Source organism: Echiichthys vipera, assembly GCF_963691815.1.
Source record: "Echiichthys vipera genome assembly, chromosome: 15".
Lineage (NCBI taxonomy): Eukaryota > Metazoa > Chordata > Actinopteri > Perciformes > Trachinidae > Echiichthys > Echiichthys vipera.
In genome coordinates this window covers 12,579,627-12,599,088 of record NC_139840.1, presented here as the reverse complement: position 1 = coordinate 12,599,088, position 19,462 = coordinate 12,579,627, and the positions used below count along the sequence as shown (strand labels likewise).

Genomic DNA, 19,462 nt, shown 5'->3' with positions numbered 1-19,462 from the left:
TGTATTAACAATAATAATGCTGTGTGATGGTATTTAACATCCATAATGGCTCATATCATCTACCATGCTGCTTTGAGAAGAGCATATGCTCACCGTGATGCCTTGTCTCTTACAGGGAATCCTTCTGAAGCGAAGTGGCAAATCCCTCAACAAGGAGTGGAAAAAGAAATATGTCACACTGTGTGATAATGGCGTTCTCACTTACCACCCCAGTTTACATGTGAGTCTGATCCCCCTCCCCTATCCCCTTCCCATTTCTTTTCCAATCGGCTTTATGTGTTTGCTACACTACTGTTTGTACTCAAGGGTGCTACTGGAGGTTTTAATGTGGGACTTTTTCCAACTGCTGAGCATGATTCTCTTGATGGGATTACATTTACCACCATGGCTGTGGTGAGCTGGATTACAAGCATATAGGCTCATGATTTCGACTGAGACTTATGACTGCATATAACAGCTATATTAGCTAACCATTTGACTTTAAGCGTAGTATTAAGAAACGGGGTGTCCTAGTGGTCATCGCTGTCCCCCCTGTGGTGCCCATCCCCAGTGCTATCTAATGGAGACATGGCTGTGCTTCTGTGTGCCCGCCACTCCCAGACTCCACGCTGGCTTGTATTTATAATGGTTCTCACCGCATGGCAGCAGAGCCTGACCAGCCTCCCACATCCATCTTTGTCAGATACCCGCTGGGCCGCTAATACCTCTTAAACACTCGGCTGGCTGGCAGCAGACAGCTCGGGAGCCCGGTGCCACGCTCAGGAATGCCCGTCTTTCTCCGAGACGTCCCTTCAATTCCTCCCATCGCTCTTCTGATTCTTCCAGCCCTGTATTTAAGATGCTCAGATAATTTGGCAAGAGGAAATGAAAGATATCAGTAACACCTTGCACCTAACGAGACAGCTCAAACTTTGAACCCAAGCCCAACAGTTAGACATGAACCTTGTGTGTGGCCTTGTTGCACTGACAGTATGTTAGTGGTTTAATTTACAAGCAGTTATTAGCAGAGCGGAGCTGTGCTACAGTGATGTATGTAATTGACTGAACAGGCTATCTCTTGATCATTACAGCTATTACAGGTCATCAGGGCAATCTATGAATCTATGAATCTGTTGACTTACGGAGGGAGGTGAAATAAGGGAGACAGTTACATTAGAGCGGTAACAGCTCAAGCTCATTTTGAGCAGCGGAGCAGAGAAGGAGTAAGAAAGGGGAAGAGAGATTGAGGAAAGGAGAGAGGGAGGAAGAAAGGGGGAGGTAGGCAGACTGAGAGTGGAAGAGGGGAACCTTTAATTTCGCAGTCAGCCAAGCCATCCACACAATCACCTTCTGTTAATTCTATCTGCTACATCAATTAAATTGTTTGTAGAAACTAATTGAATGTGGCTTAATCACACATCTTAATAGCTTTGCACGCTTCGATCTGGCTGTTAATTCCAGCAATAAAATGAAATGAGAGCGCTCACTGGGTAATTAGCGAGGAGGCTTGGGAAAGAAATGAGTGCTTTATGACACGGTAATAAAGCAGAGAAGCCAGTGGGGGGACGGCAAAGGCCGAGCTCGCCTCTATCTGGGTCTTTTTCTGCTGAGCCCAATGATTTTCACCTCGACTTCCCACATTTGGGCAGTAGTCGCTTTAAACCAAATCAAATGCCCAAATTGAAAGAGAATGAGACTGTTTGCATTCATTAAACCTAACATGTCGCTATTTGGAGAGACGGCGTGGGCACAGGTGATGTATAATAGCTTTACAATCATTTTTCCACTATCACACACCCTTAGTGGAAGGTCTAAGATGGGTTGTGACTAATGGGGATGGAAATTGAATAGTCTTTTAATTTGTTTTTCTTCCATAATTCCTGGATTCTTGATTCTGCTGTGTATAATCAGTTTGTCATGTTTTTTTTTCTTTCTGTAGGACTACATGCAGAATGTGCATGGGAAAGAGATCGACTTGCTGAGGACAACAGTCAAGGTTCCCGGAAAGCGACCACCCAGAGCGGTGGCCACCGTCGCCCCCACTGCGAGTCCCAAAACCAACGGGCTGACCAAGGACCGCAGCACCTTGCAGCTGGGCATAGGAAACACAGGTACGATTTCCTGCCCTCATTATAAAGTTTAAGGCCAGAGTCATAAAAGCAAATAATTAAGATTCAGATTAATGGGCAATTCAAGATGTATATTTTATATGTTCTTACACTTCTACAAACACAATTCATTGAGTGATTCATCTGGAATACGATCGGTACATTTATATGCTGTTTTAGCTTCAACATAAAATATAGGATCAGGGATCTTCTGATAAAAGAAACGTGCCTGTTCTGAATAGGCACCGCACTTTCTTGGGTCCTCAGCAATACAACAGCCAAGTGTGAAATCGATCAGATGAACAGTCGTTGAGAAAATCGAAGGACAGACAGAGACTATTGTAATAAAGTGTCATCGAAAACAATATATAACAAAATATAAAATACTTTTTAGTGAGCCAAATAAAGCGTGGGGCAAAAAGTGTTGCAAAGTTTTCTCTTTTTCACTTCTGATTGCGGTATAAATTAACGCCACATAATATTGATATTAACTTATATATTATATAACATAACATAACTCAATGAGTCTTTTATTACTGTACTCATTTTCTACATTCTCAGTTTGTGATTAATCAAAAAAATGGGTCCCAACAGATTATTTATCTTTTATCCGTGTGTTTCACTCATGCAAATTAGTTGCCCCCATAGTGTACACAATGATTACTTAATGAGCGTCTATGAGAAATCTATTAATTCTCTAAATTACTAAGCGGGGGAATTGTGTTTAACCATAATGCCCATGTTCAAGGAAATATCACCAAAACATAAGGTTTGTTTATTTTGCAATATTATGACACTGACCTAGTTTTTTTTCATCCTCTATGGTAGTGGGGGGCTCACAGCAAGAAAAAACAGTATGGTCTAGAGCCAGGGTTTTTCCACCTTTCAAGTTTAAAAATAGAGCTCTTCTCCCAGCGAGCGCTGCCACCGGAGGCTGCAGACACTCTGGCAGGCTTATAGAGGGGAAACCAGTGATTGGATTTAGGGGTTAGAATTAAGAGTAATTAATACTAATTAGCAAAGTAATCCCCGGAGGGAGGCGGGGCACAGTGTTTCCATCACTCAGGCTAAAGCTAACTGGCTGAGAGTGGGTGCGGTGCCAAAGACGGGTCGACAGGGACCATTAGCAATGTCCAGGCAGGTTACTGTTAAACCTGGCCACGGTGCTGCCACTGCTGTACAGGTTAATCAGTCAAAAGCACAAAGATGTAGGAGTTTACAGAGCCGAGGACGTTGGATTGAGGTTGTTCCATCCCACAAACTGTTAACCTTGAGTGCTGGGTTGAGGGGAGTTGTTGGGGCAGACGAAGGGCCTCAGAAAAACAGGCCAGCAGGATTTGGGGGAAATGAAACACCCAAATGGACTTTTTTTCCTTTGTTGTGCGTTTCTTTGGAAAAGATTCTCCAATGACAAATCCCCAAGATTTTCATTTGCTATCCATTTGTGCATCAGGGAACAATGTGTGGGAGATTTGCCTTAATCTCCACTTAGGAAAAGAAAGGTTACAAATCACATCAGATCCCTCTCCGGGTGGAGGACCCTCTTCTGATTATGCGATTGGGATTTTGATTTCATTAGACGTGCAATTGATGAAGGGAACAAAGGGGTAATTTTTCATTCATGGTGTCCAAATCACAAGCCTTGTCTGTGCCATTGGTAATGCATTCATTCCTTAGATCTAAAGACCTTTATAATCACTGGGAGAAGAGGGATAGCGACGGAGGGAAGGAGGGGCGGGTTGGATGGGGGAGATGGGAAGATGAAGAAGAGAGGTGGGAGAAGACAGAGTAAATGAGAGAACGCATGCGCCCACGAGTTTGCCAAGCGGCCAGGTTTAATTCCTTTGCTGAGTGCTGAGCGGAACCGTTTTAAATATGATTCTCCCTGTTAACACGCATCCCGCCGTGTCACCGGCGACAGATACATTGTATCAAAGTATTAATGGGCCCAGTCACTTTGAATCAATCCTGTGGGGAAGAGAGACACAGTGGTGGAAATTTCAAGTGTTAAGCTCATTCCTTCCTCACACTGTACCACCATTCTTCACTAGCTCTAATCTACAGCCCAGTAGAACCAGTAGCCACTGACCTGCAGAAACCTGCCAGTGCCAACATGGGACCTCTTTTTCCAACACTGGTGCAATCACCTATTGTAGCTACTAGAAAGGAGTGGTTCCCATCTTTTACTGTCTGATGTACCCACTAAGCCGTATCAAATGAGCTCAAGTAATCTGTCATGTTCAAGATGTCCATTTTGAGAACCGTTTTTTTGACACTATTAAAGCAACTAAAAGAACCTTCATTTTGCGTTGATTTTGGCGCCAACTGCGGACGAAAGCAGTCCTCTTTCCATTAGTCTCGTCACCTTGTGTGGTTTAGATCTTGATCTTTGCAGGATTTGCAGGATGCATAGCAATGTGGTAATGTATCCATATGTGGCTATATAATATTAATGAATGTAGTATGATGACAGTGGGAAAAAGGTAAACTTTGCTTCAGCCAACGATGTAAATTTATATATTAATGTAAAACCATGTCTCTCAATGTATTTCATAAATAAAACGGACATTCCATACCTGTCAGGGAGGAAGAGGGCAAAGTCAGGGTGGGTTTTGAATCCATTCAAATTCCACAATTCTCTCCATTCTCTCTGTTGAACGACCAAAAGGCTGATAGATGTTTTCACCTGATCGCTATCGCTTTTCCTTTTAGCTTTTTTTGTTCTGCAGTCAGCTCTGTTCTTTTTCTCTTTGTTGATCCTGCCTCAGTATCAGCCATAAAAAAATGTCAGAAATATGTCTTCCTGCTTCCTTTTAACTGGCTAACGTACTACTCACTGCAAAACTTTGCCTGGGAGAATGTTACCGTAGGCCTTTCTGGTCTTCCTTAAAATGTTTTGTTTGATTTCACAGGGAATCGGACCCAGGGACAGGCATTAAGACTAACTAGATAGTAATAGCCAATCTTCCCACTGATGGTCTTGTTTGATTATGTGGTTCAGTATAATCGAGACCTCGTTTCATAACCAGTTAAAAACTACTTGTAGCTGTTTTAATTATATTAAAGTGGATATTGTTAAGTTGATATATTTAAGCGTGGTAATATTTGAATGTGTACTACTACTTATAGTGGCAGAAACTGCATTTATCCAGTGCATTCAGTTGTCCAATGTCATAATTTCAATTTTAACTTACATTGAAATATCAAATCTATTGTAACAGTGTAGCAAAACAGCAGTTGTGAGCTGCAAATGTCTGCAAGCAATAAGTAACTATCATGAGTCCTAAAAAAGATTAAAGAAACATTTAAAATTTGTCCAAGAAGCAATATATCTAAACAGGTAGAGACATATCTAATGTGCAGATATGAGTATGAATGTCTGAGTGACTCATGTGGGGACTTTCAGCAGCAGTATCAGGGGTGGAGGGAAATGTCTGGGCGGTGGTCAGGATGATGGTGGTGGATTACACACAGCCGCAGATGATGTGCTGCCTGGCCCACATTAGCATGAATGCTTCATTATCCCACTACTTGTACATAATGGCAACAACTCCACGGAGGGGTCAGACCTCGTCACGGCTCATCAACCCACTGACGGCCCCGGCCTAAAGAGAAATGAGAAGCAAGGCAGCGCTGCTCCCTGCTAATCCATCGCCTCTACTTAGCACCACAGCCCTGGATAGCCTGCAGAACACATATGGCTTTTCTTATCTCCTTAGACACATGAGCATACAGTGAGGAAGAAATATTCATAATAGTGCTTTGTAGTTTTAAGCTTTCATTCATTTTGTGCAGGCCTTAACTATGAAACATTTTATAATGAGTATCAACATCCTTGATAAGAAAAGTATCAATTTGAATTAAGTTAAACAGGAGACTTACCTCTTTGCTAATGATGTTTTTAATCACAGTATCCTAATGCAGTCGTTTAAGAAGTTTTCCGATATTTTTTATTTAAGTAAAAGTAGAAATACTACAGTTTAAGAATACTCTATTAAAACTAAAAGGCCGTCATCCAAAAGTACAGCAATAGGTATCAAAAGTAAAGTGATTCATTATGTAACAGTGTTATATTAAATATTTGATTAATAGAACTGATGCATAAATGTGTCAGAAGCATTTTAATGTTGAAGCTTACTGAGGTGGAGCTAATTTTTACTGCTTTATGCTGTTGGGTGGTTTAATCTATAAAAATGGATATTTAATAAAAAACGAATCATATTTCTTGTACGTAGAAAAGAATCTTGTAACTGAAGTTGTAAAAACTACAAGTTAAGTGGAGTAGAAGTATAAAGTAGCGGAAAATTGAAATAATCAAGTAAAGTACCCTGATAATTATATTTTTGCGCACTATTTGTGTAAATGTACTTATTTATTTTCTACCACTGTCTACATGTTTTGCAAATTTACAGTAAATGTCATGATCGCTGTTGAATTTCTACTGCAAAAATGATTATAACACACTGATCAATAGTGACGAGACAAAATTAAGGTTTGGTGTGTTGGGAAATCATAAAAATGATATTTCTGTTTTGTAAGCAGAGGGCCTTTACGTAGCAGCACTTTAATGTTATGTTGAATCATATTCGTCATTATTCTAAACCTTTATTGCATTAAAAGTTAATAATGCTTGATGTATTTGTATTTGACAGTTAAATCACTAACACAATCACTGAAGTTGGCAACATTCAGTATTAAATGTAATCCATTGAAGCTCAGATTGCAGTTGTCAGGTTCGCCATTGTCAGTCCACCAAAGAGCCACTGCTAAAGCTGTCAAAGGTACTGGATTCAGGCCTGGCTGGAGCTGCGGGTACAGTGCTCTTTTAATGCCACAAGCTGATTATTTCTCCACTGTAATTACATTATCCTCCCCTTTATGCAGGAGTGGTCTCAGGGGACTAATGGATACATCCATGTATAATTCATTAATCATTAGCATCCAATTTGACAATTAGACGTGATTGTTGAATTTTTAATATCGATGTAACTTGCCTTGTAGTTATCTAACTGTTGTTTTTCATAGTCTTTTTTTTAAGGCGTCAAAGAGTCAAACTTCACACTTTGGAAATACATTTTTTTATATCTTTTATTTGGAGAAAATAAAGAATTACCTCTCTAAAGAATGAGGTGATTAAACATTTATAGTTATATATATATACAGTTATATGGGGTCTAAAATGACTGAAATTGTTTTTTTATTTTTAAATCTGATTTAAAAAAAAAAAAATTCAATTCAATAATGCTGAAAGCAGTCAAAAGCCATTTTCTCGAAGTCATTAGCTCTTTTTTTGTATCACTCATCCGTTGCTTTTTAAAAAACAAAGTTTCACATTTTCTTTTTCTTTTTTAATACCCCTACTCTTCGGCTCTGTCTCCCCACTCCTCCTCCCCCCTCCTCCTCCTCCTCCGCTCTGATTTCAGCATGCTAATTTAGTCGGTGCTCCTCAGCATGATTCCCTCGCTCTCTCTCCCATTCTTGCTGCGATTCTGCTCCCTCCCCTCTGGGACCTGAAGATTAATATTCCTGGGCCCAACAAGATAATTACTGATACTAATTAGACATGATTATGTGAATTTGATACACTTATTACTCTAGATAATGAGTAGGACATATTATCCTAACAAGCACCCGTGCCGCTTAGTTTACTTTACACGCGGCCTACACACTATATTTTCTGTTATTGTCACCTCAATCAGATATGATATTCTCTCATAATTATTAAATAAAAGGCCTTGATGAGTGATACCTGTAAGATGAGAAAACACTGATGAGAAAATCAGAGAGAGATTTGGCTTGTTTTCCAAAACAAAGCCTCTGAAGTTTTAACCTTTCAATGTCTATTTAACATATTAAATTATATTGTTTTTAGAATGCAGTTTTGCAGCCTGTGAATGATAAATGTGACTACTTTTAGGGTAAAAAATACTCAAATTAACTCATTTTTATTAATAAACAACCCATATTTTCTTCTAGTTCATACAAAATATGTTCCTTACATCTTAATTAATTTCTAAGATTAAAATCACACAGTTTTGGAAGAAATTATTGTCTTACATGACACTGTTCTTTTCAGTTTGATGCATTTTAAATCTTAAGCAGTTAATGCGGTTCCCCGCACATGACTGGAAGTGTATCAATGAGTTTCTCAGAGTAGTTAGGATGTGTTGTAGCGACTGCATCGCGAACAGGAGGGAAGGACCCCACATGGCGCAGCCTAGCCCATGAATTAGTAAAGAGAGCCAGGCGTCCGTGGCTCGCCTGATTGGAAGTTAGGGAGAGAACGCCTGCTGACGCCAGTGGAGATCGATGTGGCAGTCAGAGGGATGAGGCGAGATAATTAGCGTTCAGAGTGTATCTTGTTAATTAAGGGCTAATTAGAGGCAGAGGCGGAGGTAGAGGGGTTTCATTGGTGTGTGCGTGAGGGGGGTTGGTTGACGGAGGGATGTGCACAAATATGGTAGCAGCAGCATTGCAGTGCAGAAGAAACTAAACCAAAAACTCAGTTGCATCATTATCACTTCTTTTCTTTCTTTTTTGTTGTTTAAACAAAACAATCTTACCAGACTAAGTTTAGAGTTCAAAACCGATGTAGATAACATTAAAAAAAATAAATCAGGATTAATGTTCTTGTGTCTGTCACTTGTTTTCCAGGTGCTCCTCATTCCAACAGCAGCTCATCCCTTCAGACGGGCACGTCGTTGTTTAGCGGCAGTAAAGACGGCATGCACCAACGCTCCTTCTCCGTGTCCAGCGCCGACCAGTGGAACGAAGCCATCAATACCAGTACAAGCAGCGGAGCCCGTAAGACCTCCACCTTTATTTATGTTATGTACAAAGTTTTTATTTGCTGACCCACTACTGCTGTTACAAAATACTTTCCCAGTCTGGGATCATTAAAGTAATTCTATTCTATTCTATTCTACATTTCCCATCACCTAAAATCTCTTCCAAAGTCTCACCAACCCCAATCAAAATGTACACATTACTACGACAAAGTTGAGTGAATGAAAACAAAACGAGAGGGATCTGATCTGGAGGTGTGCACTCAGAGAGGAGAAGAGACGCCATTTTCCTGAGCTTCTTAAGACAGATGGAGCAGACTTCATTTTCATAATTAGGTGATCAGAGCTTGTGATCGCTGTGACCTTTTTGGCTGCTGCTCCTTATGAGAAGCGGTGTGTTCAGAGGAGAGGAACACAGCGAAGGGTAACTTTCTGCCATCGGTGCATCTCCGGTCACTGCCTCTGGCACACCGTACCTTGTCACTGTACTTGAGTGAAGTAAGATAATATATTCACCATGCGTGTCTACACCCCCACCCTTCCCATCCTGTCTTTACCTTCCATCTTACTCTTACACCCCCCCCCCCCACCCCACCCCCCGTTTCCGCTCTTTTTTTTTTTCTTCTGAAGAGGAAAATGAATGCTTTTTGGGGGTACCATTCATCACCAGTTATTTCCCTCTCTTTGTGGTTGGCAGTAAAAAAGCACTTAAATGCACATCAACAGAATAACAGTCATTTCCATGCATGTTTGCACTCTGGTAGTTCTCATTAGCACGGCGGCGGCTCCCCCCCCTCCCCATGGGCTCCCAGGGGCCCCGGCAGTTTAAAGAGCGCACTTTACGAGCGCTGCTGGAGTCCAACTGCACGGCCCTCGTGGTTCCGCAGACAAGCCTGTCTCTCATTTGAAGCTGCTGAACGATCAATTCTGCCTGGACGCAGGCACTTCCATCACCCCCTACCCCTGTCTCCCATCAGCAGCATGCCCAAAGCAGAATTACTTAGATTCGTGGGGTCCTCAAATAAATGAGCGTGTGTGTGTGTGTTGTGTGTGTGTGTGTGTGTGTGTGTGTGTGTGTGTGTGTGTGTGTGTGTGTGTGTGTGTGTGTGTGTGTGTGTGTGTGTGTGTGTGTGTGTGTGTGTGTGTGTGTGTGTGTGTGTGTGTGTGTGTGTGTGTGTGTGTGTGTGTGTGTGTGTGTGTGTGTGTGTGTGTGTGTGTGTGTGTGTGTGTGTGTGTGTGTGTGTGTGTGTGTGTGTGTGTTCTGGCTTATTTTTTGTGTGTGTTGTTTGTATGTGAGTTTTTTCCATGGAGCATGTTTGCGTCTGTATTACAATTTGTGTGTGTGTGTGGGAGGAAAAAGACTTCAATACTGGATGTAAACGTGCATTCGACGGAGCGCCCACAGAGGACAAATAGGAATTCCTAAATGTTGTGTTGTGAAAATAGGGAGGCCTAGAATTTACCATTTCCATGTTTGGTAAACTGAAAAGCCCTCAATATTAACATAGCTCATTAACCAGCATCCAGTCTTCAACTAAATCAGATCCACACTTTGCTCCTTTATTCTATTGTCTTCAATTATTTTCATGCCTCTCTTAAGGTAACCACAAATGAGCTTGAATGAGGCAAATGAGCTGAAAATAATAGTAGAGACGTTGCGTCAAATGATAGATATGTTGCTCATCCTCGGGAAGGAATGTCTCTGTAATCAGTGCATAGTCGGTGCAGACAGTTTAAGGCTTGTAATGTACACAAGACGCAACATCTCTGTAGCTCAAAAACTTTCTCTGAATGTCTTGTTTTCGCGTTTCCTTATAATTTAAGATTGTGAATTACAGCAGCAGAATAAGTCCGCAGTGTAAAGTGTGACTGGACTATCAGAAAACATAAATTTGATTGAAATGCGACCCTCTTATTTTTCATCCTAATGTGGCTTCAATAATCAATAGAGGGTGTTCCACAGTAAAAGGTGCTCATGTTTTGGCATCTGAATTGACTTGAACCTAGCCCAATCACTCCATTATCCTTGGTGAAGGTTGCAGGTTAACATAAAATGTGATTCTGAGATGCAAAAACAGCAGATTGATGATTCACTGGAGAATGAATGCATCTTAGCCAGGTAACCATTTCCATATTATTTAAAGAATGTCCTCATTTGTAAACCTATTGAGCAAAGGCAGAAGCCAAGGTAGTAGCGTCTCTTGAATATTGAGCGCAGATTTTTGATTAAATTCCAGCCCAATTTTTCTATTGCTTGCATTCATAAAGACACCCATTCTTAATGTTCCGGATGCTTGTTTAGATCCCGCTCTCCTTCGTACACCTCAATCTTTGAGCCTGAATTAAAATCAAGAGGCTCAAACAGTCATCTGAGCAACGTGATGGGCTCGCTGATGAACTTAAGTTATGGTTGAAGTGTGAGTAATGTCTAAAGGCAAAAGATTACTTTGGATCATGGCTCTCAACAGGTAATGATTTAATAATTGATTTATATTATCCAATCGTTGGAAGAGAGACGTCTTGGTTCCCAGTTCTCCTGGCCAAAAAACAAAAATGTAATTGAACGTATGCTAAAATCTGCCTTGTTCAGTTCAAACAATCAAAAAAAGCCGTGGTTGGATGTTGAAAACAATTAGACGATCAATAGTTAAGTCAGAACAGAAAATTAACCAGCAGCCGTTTTGAAAATTGATCAATCGCTTCAGGCATTGTTTTTTTTTACTACAAACATTCACAGTATTTAGCTCCTTAATATGCGGATTTGTTTTCTCTGTCATATGATATAGGTTTTAGACTGCCTGCCGACAAAATAAGCGTTTGGAAAACACTATTTTAGGCTCTGGGAAATTATAATGGGCAATTTCATACTATTTTTCTACATTTTAAGGAAAAATAACAGGAAATGAGAAAATGATCAGGAGATTAATCCACAACAAAAACAACTGTTAGTTGCAGGCCTAGTGAGAAGACCAATATTTTAACTTTTTCCCATGTGTGTTTTAATCAATCATCATAATATGAATTGGGTCCATATAGCCCCCATTTAGCCCTCCATGAAAAGTTTGCATCACTGGCTTTTTTCTTTCTGTCCTCCAAGACTTTTATGCTTCAGCTCTATACAGTAAGTGTTTTTATCCCTTAAGTTGGTATATCAGGACACAGGTAGTTAATGCACACATAGCCTTTTCTTGTTGCGCTATGTTATATACCTTGGCCTCCTGATGTGAGCATGATAGCATGCGGGGCGTTTGATTTCTGCGCTAGGCCGTAATGAAGTTTGACATTTAGTTTGGAGAGAGCAGCAGAGCGCGATCAGGCCTTGATTAGTACGCTCTAATTGAGGATAATAAGGGGGAGGCGGTGATTGTTTCTAATTTTTGCCATTAATTGCAGCCGTTGGCTTTGATTGAGGACAGGCAGGGCTGCCATGTCAAGGGGCCTGGCGGAATCATAGTGCTCCTCACCCCGGAGCCTCTTGAATAACAATGAAATGACTCCCCCCACCTCCTCTTCATCTCCCCCCTTTGCCTCTCTCTCTCTCACCCTTTTCTCATTCTCATTCATTCTCAGTGTGGCATTGGCAAAGGCAGAAAGCTGTTAGCGGTCCCCTCTTTGTCTCACCCATATTCTTCATCCTGGAGCATGTTTAAACTGTCGTCTCTATGGTGCGAGTGTAATACACTGTAATCACAGGTTAGGCTGATACCTGTGCTGCTGCCCAGGTGATCTTGGCTGAGTGGGAAAGAAACTCCTGATCCCCAGTGTGCTTCATTACCCAGCTTGGTCTTGATGGCTCTCATTCATACCAACAGCTGGCTAATAATGCCAGTAAATGCTTCTTTATAATTCTGAATTTTAGAAATATAATCTACCAGTCATGCACAGTTAAGAGCTGAGAGCCCCTTAAAGGCAGGAGCCTTTACAGTATATAAAACCATTAGGTTTCAGGTGCTTTGATATTGTTGCTTAATGGCTCTGGTTGTATCTATATACCTTCATGGCACAGACTTCTTAAAGCCCGATTGGTGCAAACAAAAGGATGTGTATATTACCATATATGTTTCTGGTGCAGGGCCAGGGTCATTTTCCACAACATTAGGGGCAGAAATTGATAATTAGAGGTGTTTATGACATGGTTGGGGCCCCTGAGGGGCAGCCCTCCCCTTTAACCTCAAGCGACATTAAACAAATGCTGGCTGTCACGTTGGAGGCAGGTTGGAGCTCGAGTCTTCCACCCGCCATACGGAGCTGTGCTGGCGGGACAGACGCTGGGATGGAGGAGAAGGAGGAGGAAGCAGAGAGTGGTGGGGGTGGGGGGTGCACATGGAGGACCCCTGTGCCCCCAGCTGTCTGAGCCAGCTAATGACTCGTCTCAGGGGGGCTGTTGTAAGAGAGCAGGGAAATTGAAACAGACGCCTCGACTAGGAGCTGCTACATGTGTGGCTGTGTGCTGCCATTCAAAACACCAGAGAGCTTAATGTATGTAGTCCAGCACAAATACCAATGTTATGTTTATTAACGTGAATCAATATTATTATTTTCCAAGGAGCACTTCACTATTTATGTTGAAATATTAATACAACTTCTAAGGATGGTCACTTATCTTCTAACCAATTTAAGATAACTGTACTTATAAGTAATTGATTTATTTATTTGTGAACTTCAGCTCTCGTCAAGATTAATCTCTAAGTCAAGTACAGACATAACAATACGTGTCTCAGGTGTTGTCTCCTTTATTTTGCCCACACTCAAACAAATGCTTCCCCGGGCCGAGAGCTCAACTCTCCCCCCATGTTATCATCTTCAATCCCCTGCTGAGCCCATCTTACTCCTCCAAGACAGCCCTATCTCCCTTAAGGTAATGACCGAATTAGGCCTAATGTTGTACACTGGCTAATGGCACAGTGCCGCACATTATAGCATGTGCAACTGGCAACGACAACAGCAATAATCCCTGAGCCCCTTGTCCTCCTGCACTCCACCCCTGGGGCTGGGACGGTGCACAGGGAAATGAATGGAGTTTGCCACACTACAATGAGCTTTTGATGGGAGACAATGGAGGAGGCTGCCAGCACCACACAGGGTGGTAAGAGGAGAGCAATATGGGGCCCATCTACCGGCCCTCCCTCCCTGCTTCCCTCAGGCCCCTGGCCCCCACTCCCAAATTCATAATAGCATCCGGAGGGGGAAAGTGATGTCAAATGTCAGGAAATCAAAAGATGGCAAGCTGACAACCCCCTCCTATCGTCTCATCCCTCCTATCCCTTTGCCCAACGGTAGCACAGGTTAATATCACATTTATAAAATCACTTACAAGAAACAAAGCCGGCTCTTAGCCCCCTGTCACTCGCAGACAGCCATATAGAGAGCTTTGCCGCCGGCTAACTTAGGTAACCATTTGTCCACTGATAGCCCCTTACCTGTCCTTCACTCTATCTATAACTGGAGCCACACAGTGACTATTGGAGCTGGTTCCAACTCTGTGAACACATTTTTAGGATATGTCTAAGTCTGTCTAAACTTTGAATGAAGCTTTCAATAAAGCACATAATGTCATTTGTTATTCATTGCTCAGTGTCATTTCTCAATGATTCAGGCTTTCACGCATTTGATACATAATGGTACATTTTCTGAGTTGAATAAGTTGAATTAAAGCTGCCAGCCTTTCAAATGTGTCTCCATTTTGCACTCTGCCCATGTAACTGTAGGTGCAGCTTCAGCTGAGTAATGAATGCAGTTAATAGCCGACTAATCAACACTTCTAATTAAGCTTGAAAAATCTTGACCAAGAGTCAAGCAGCATTTTGCCAGAGAATTTTGTAGTTGGTAGTATTTAATCAAATCATTTTATTTTTAAAATGCTCTTGGACACTCTTAATCCATCTTCTGTAGTTCATTATCTTTATAATAGGGTTCATCATAACAATAAATATTGAAAATTAATTTTCTTCATCAGTGTTTCCCTTAATTCTCCCCCAAGATAGTGTTCATATATATATATATATATATATATATATATATGTGTGTATATTCTTTAATTGCTTGTTTCAAAAACGATTTGATGTTTAATAGTTGAATCCAACATAGTAATTTGTATTTTTATGAGTGCACATTACATCCATTTAAAATCTTAAAATCAAAGGTTTTGGAGCAGAATTTACTCCTTGCTTCCCTGGTGAATCAGCCTGAGAAAAATTGTAAAAAAAACTTGAAAATTGAGCTTATTGCACTTGTAATTATGGCCCACTAATGGGGCAGGTGCATTTTTATATAACTACTTGACTTCAGGAGAGACTCTTGTAGCGCCATACCTGCTTTGGTGTGCTTCTGGAGTTAGCATGGTGAGTATAGGTAACAAGCTGAAACTGTGACAATTAAACTTAAACTTACCTACACCGCCAGTGACCATAAAACCTTTTTTTTTTTTTTTTAAAACTACCAAAGTTATTTAACATAAGAAATAATAATTTCCCTGTCTGTGTTTTTCAGCCAATGGAATGAGTGATCCTGCGAGTACAAGTGTGTGCAGCGCCACAAGTCCTAAACTTGAACCACCTCCTTCGCCACACGCCAACCGCAAGAAACACAGACGGAAAAAGAGCACGGGCATCACAAAGCCAGACGGCTTATCTGCAGGCAACGAAGGTACAACCCAGTCACATCGCTACAGTTTTGAAATGACCAAAACTTCTGAAACCAAAAAAGAATATTGTCTGTGGGATGCACAGGTGCCTAACTTCCGCCTGTTTTTATGCCCATTTTCAAAGTCGACTGAAGTGCAATGCTTTTTTTCCATCACATTTTCTTTATGATTTTCCCAACGTTCAAGGTTTGAACACCACTCTTTTAATTACATCTTCTGGTTATGCCCTCTTCTTCTGCAATGGTTTAATGGAACCTGATTGATTAATTAGTGCCATCAACTATTTATCTCAAAGAACCAACTCCACACATACCGGTAGTGGGTGGAAACGTGCATTCATTGACATATTCTGTTGCTGATTTTCTGTTAAAATTTGCCCTAAATTTGGATGGCAACCTGACTAATGTAGAATTCTTTGTAAAGTTCCCGGTGGTGCAAATACAAAAAAGGAGAGTTCACACATCCAAATCTATCTGATTGAATTCTCTACACCAAGCAGGCTTGGTTTGTCAGTTGTTGTTTTTTTTGGTTGTCCGTCAGGAAAATCTACTGTCCAGATTTTCATGAAACTTGATGGAAGGGTGTAGCATCAGCCAAGGAAGTACCCATAAGATTTTTGAGTGAATACACAAATTATTGTTAACTTTTCTTAACATTGAAAAATTAGGCATTTGTGCCACATTCCTGTGGAATTATCAAAACAATTTGTGGGGAAATTCACACTGCATTAACAGTGTGAGAATGATTATCCCTTGGTAGAGGTCTGTGCTCTCCGAGTGTCCTTCTAGTTTATTTAGAAGTTTCTATGATCAGTACAGAGAAGTAAAACCAACAGATATTTCAAGTGCTTCTTATGTGAGTAAAAGTGGCTGTGCTCACCAACCAAAACAAAAGCACTTTTCTTGCTGTTGGGAAGCCACATAAGGGTTATGTCCTTTAGAGGTGCACGAGCAACTCCTTTGATTTCTTTTTATGCATTTACAAATTTGTCATCCCCACTGATCAGATTTCTCCAGTCATTGTGAAAAAAAGCCTATGAAGTACATAAAGGTGTATAGTCGTGTTTCTCTATGAGGCCTCCTGCACAGTGCCCCCATTTCTTTTAGCGTAGCCTGAAAGGCCCCGATCTCTAGAAGCCGTGGCCCTCCTCAGCAGGGGAGTGGCAGTCGGCTCTCCACCCAATTAATAATGATTCTCCGGCCCAATGATGAATGGAGTACCCTAATTGGATGGCATTGTGAAAACACTGGGATGCATTTCAGAGACCATAAAACTGATGTCACTGGAGCGGGATGATCAATCAACAAGATTGATACGGTGGATAACAACAACAATGGCATTGACGCCTCCTAAATGGGGCTTAGCATTTATAATCATTATACTTTTTTATTACGGTCTCTGACAGCTTCTCTTTAAGGTCTGAATGGGTCTGTTGACCACATTGTTGTTTCGAGTGAACATCCTCAGCATCTCGGAGATAAGTAGTGTGAGATGAGTGGTGCCTCTTTTTTTGCTGCTAGAGAAGTATGTGGTCACATCAGGCTACTGATGAAAGTTAATCTCAGATTTCTAATTGTGTACATGTGGCAGTTGCCATGTATGTACAGAAGCAGGAGGTAGCTTCCAGCATAGTTTTTCAGGTGTAGAGTCCATTACTTTTGCTTTATTTGACATAACTTAGCTCTTAATGGGACTCTAATGGGAGTTACACGGTCATATTAAAGCCTTGGACGAGTGATAGCTGGCATCATCAAACATCATCAAATCTCATTGATATATGACCCACACAGAAAAAATTGAAGTCAGATGACTCCTGGACTTCCCAAGAAGGAAATGTAAGAGTAATCAGAGTGGAGCAGGGAGATTCTGAATGTTTCTCACGTCATCAAACATGCACATTGTTTTCTATCTTTCTCATTGTTCTCTGTGAGTATTTCTATTAGCATCACCTTGTCTGTTCTGCTGAATGCTCTGGAATACAGACATATCGCTTAAATATTGGATTCACCCAAGTCTGGGATGTGAGTTGTGTCTCCCGTTGAAAGAGCAGAAGAGAGAGGGGAAGAAAGGGAAAGGAGAGGAGAGGTGGGATCCCTGAATAAATTGCTATCAGTTTATCTCATTTACGGGGCAATCAGAAGCGTGCAATGCAGGCTGAAATTGAATTTTAGTAGTTGTGAAGCGTCATAAATCAAAAACAGTGTGCACGTCTTAAGGTGAGATATCATTTTGGTCAACATGGGCCGTGCAGGATGTAGGAGGGAGCCTGGAGAAACTGTTGCTGCACCATCATTTCTAAATATGGTACTGCAGTACTTAGCAAGACTTTTCTACATGGCTGCTGAGGTGGGAGAAAATCTTCGACATGTTTTATAACCTCAAGGTCATTACTATGGTTATGAAAGGATACACAACAAACAGTAATTGCACAGAAATATATTTTCTGCAACCGTTTAAACAGGCTTTAGATGAGCTAAGAGCTTTAAAATCACATTTAATGTATAAATTCTCTGTTATGTTTACGGTTTTCACTTCAAACAAGGATATGCACAATGGACACAGTCCCTAATATCCTATGCACTGTCAGAGCTGTGTGGTGTAATGAACTTCTCATGTGCTTAAAGAATGATGCAGGATGCATGGCGAGACAACTGACAGCCTCGTAATGTGTTTCCCAGCAGCCGCCCGGCGACGAGCTTTCTCGGTGTGTCGCTCGCCATAAACCCACTGGAAAATCGATGGCCGATAAAGAGTTGTGTTCAGGGGGAGCCCCCTCTGATTAATGCAGACTGTCAGGGAGCATCATTAATGTATTTCTCTTTTAAAGAAAGTGTATCAAATGCTCATTGTTTTGGGCAGTTTTAGCTTGTCCAATGTGAGCAGAAAGGAAGGTGCCGTTTTATGGATGACGATATTTACTCGTGCTAAGGTCACAGAAATCAGGGAACCTGAAGGGTTTGTATATAATGTAAAAAAGGTGCCTTTTTTAAATTTTATTTATATCAACAACACAATATTTGAGCAAGCAATTTTATAGATGGACAACAAATCAAATGACGTCAAACTTAAGTTGTGTTTTTTGCACATTTTGAGCCTATATTTCAATTTTAAAAAGCACTAAAGGAAGCATTATTCTTACAGGCACACTCAAATTGATTGAATTTAAAGTGATATAAAAGGACTCCTCTACTGGATAATATCAGCAATTAAAACAAGAGAGGGAATTCATTTCTATGTCGAGAAAGTGGACTCAAAACTTAAAACAGAATCCTAAAAGGAGGATGCTAATGTTGTCACATACAGTAGTAGCTCAATAGTAATAAAAGCTTGATATTAATGCATATGTGTAGAAAGAACACAGGTGATGGATAGATAGATAGATAGATAGATAGAGAGATAGATAGAGATAGATAGATAGAATCAACTGCTGCAAATGTGTTGATCTACTAATTCCTATACATAAACATAAAGACACAAAGCAGAAATCTATAAATAAGCAAAGGTTAACGGTAGGGTTAAGCTGGCACAGTCACTAGTAACTGCACAATGAAGAATTAGATGAATTAGCTGCAGTAATTATAATAAGCCATGTTATCTTCTTCAAAGTAATGACAATATGTCCTTACCAAAACCACTGGGCAATGATGTTGAATTGTAATGTATAGAGCTTACACCATCTTAACTAAAGAGACAACAGGCTTAACAGCAAGAGAAATGCCTTAACAAAGCTGCTAATGTAATCGTATCAAATTTGTCTCCTCTTCATTTGTCACTAATAACTTTTAACAACTTATATATGATCTGTTCTTGTGATTCTTACATGATTTTTGGCTGTCTTACAGCCCTGACGCACCAGACGGACAGTCAGCCGCCGGTGAGCGTCTCTTGCCTTAGTTTTTGCGGTGTGTCCCACACCATTGCTACTGTCGACTGTTATTCGGCCGATG

The 19,462-nt window shown here is 40.9% G+C and overlaps 1 protein-coding gene across 2 annotated transcripts in view; it reads left to right on the top strand.

Annotated features, from left to right (window-relative positions):
- agap3 (ArfGAP with GTPase domain, ankyrin repeat and PH domain 3) overlaps positions 1-19,462 on the top strand; it is a gene marked incomplete at its 3' end in the record, with an annotated part of 126,518 nt that overhangs the window by 82,660 nt on the left and 24,396 nt on the right. For both annotated transcript variants that reach the window (XM_083928302.1, XM_083928301.1), the window contains exons 10-13: positions 116-220; positions 1,919-2,090; positions 8,742-8,891; positions 15,362-15,517. In XM_083928302.1, coding sequence (XP_083784428.1) covers positions 116-220; positions 1,919-2,090; positions 8,742-8,891; positions 15,362-15,517 — 583 coding nt within the window. The remainder of the gene's footprint in view (positions 1-115; positions 221-1,918; positions 2,091-8,741; positions 8,892-15,361; positions 15,518-19,462) is intronic.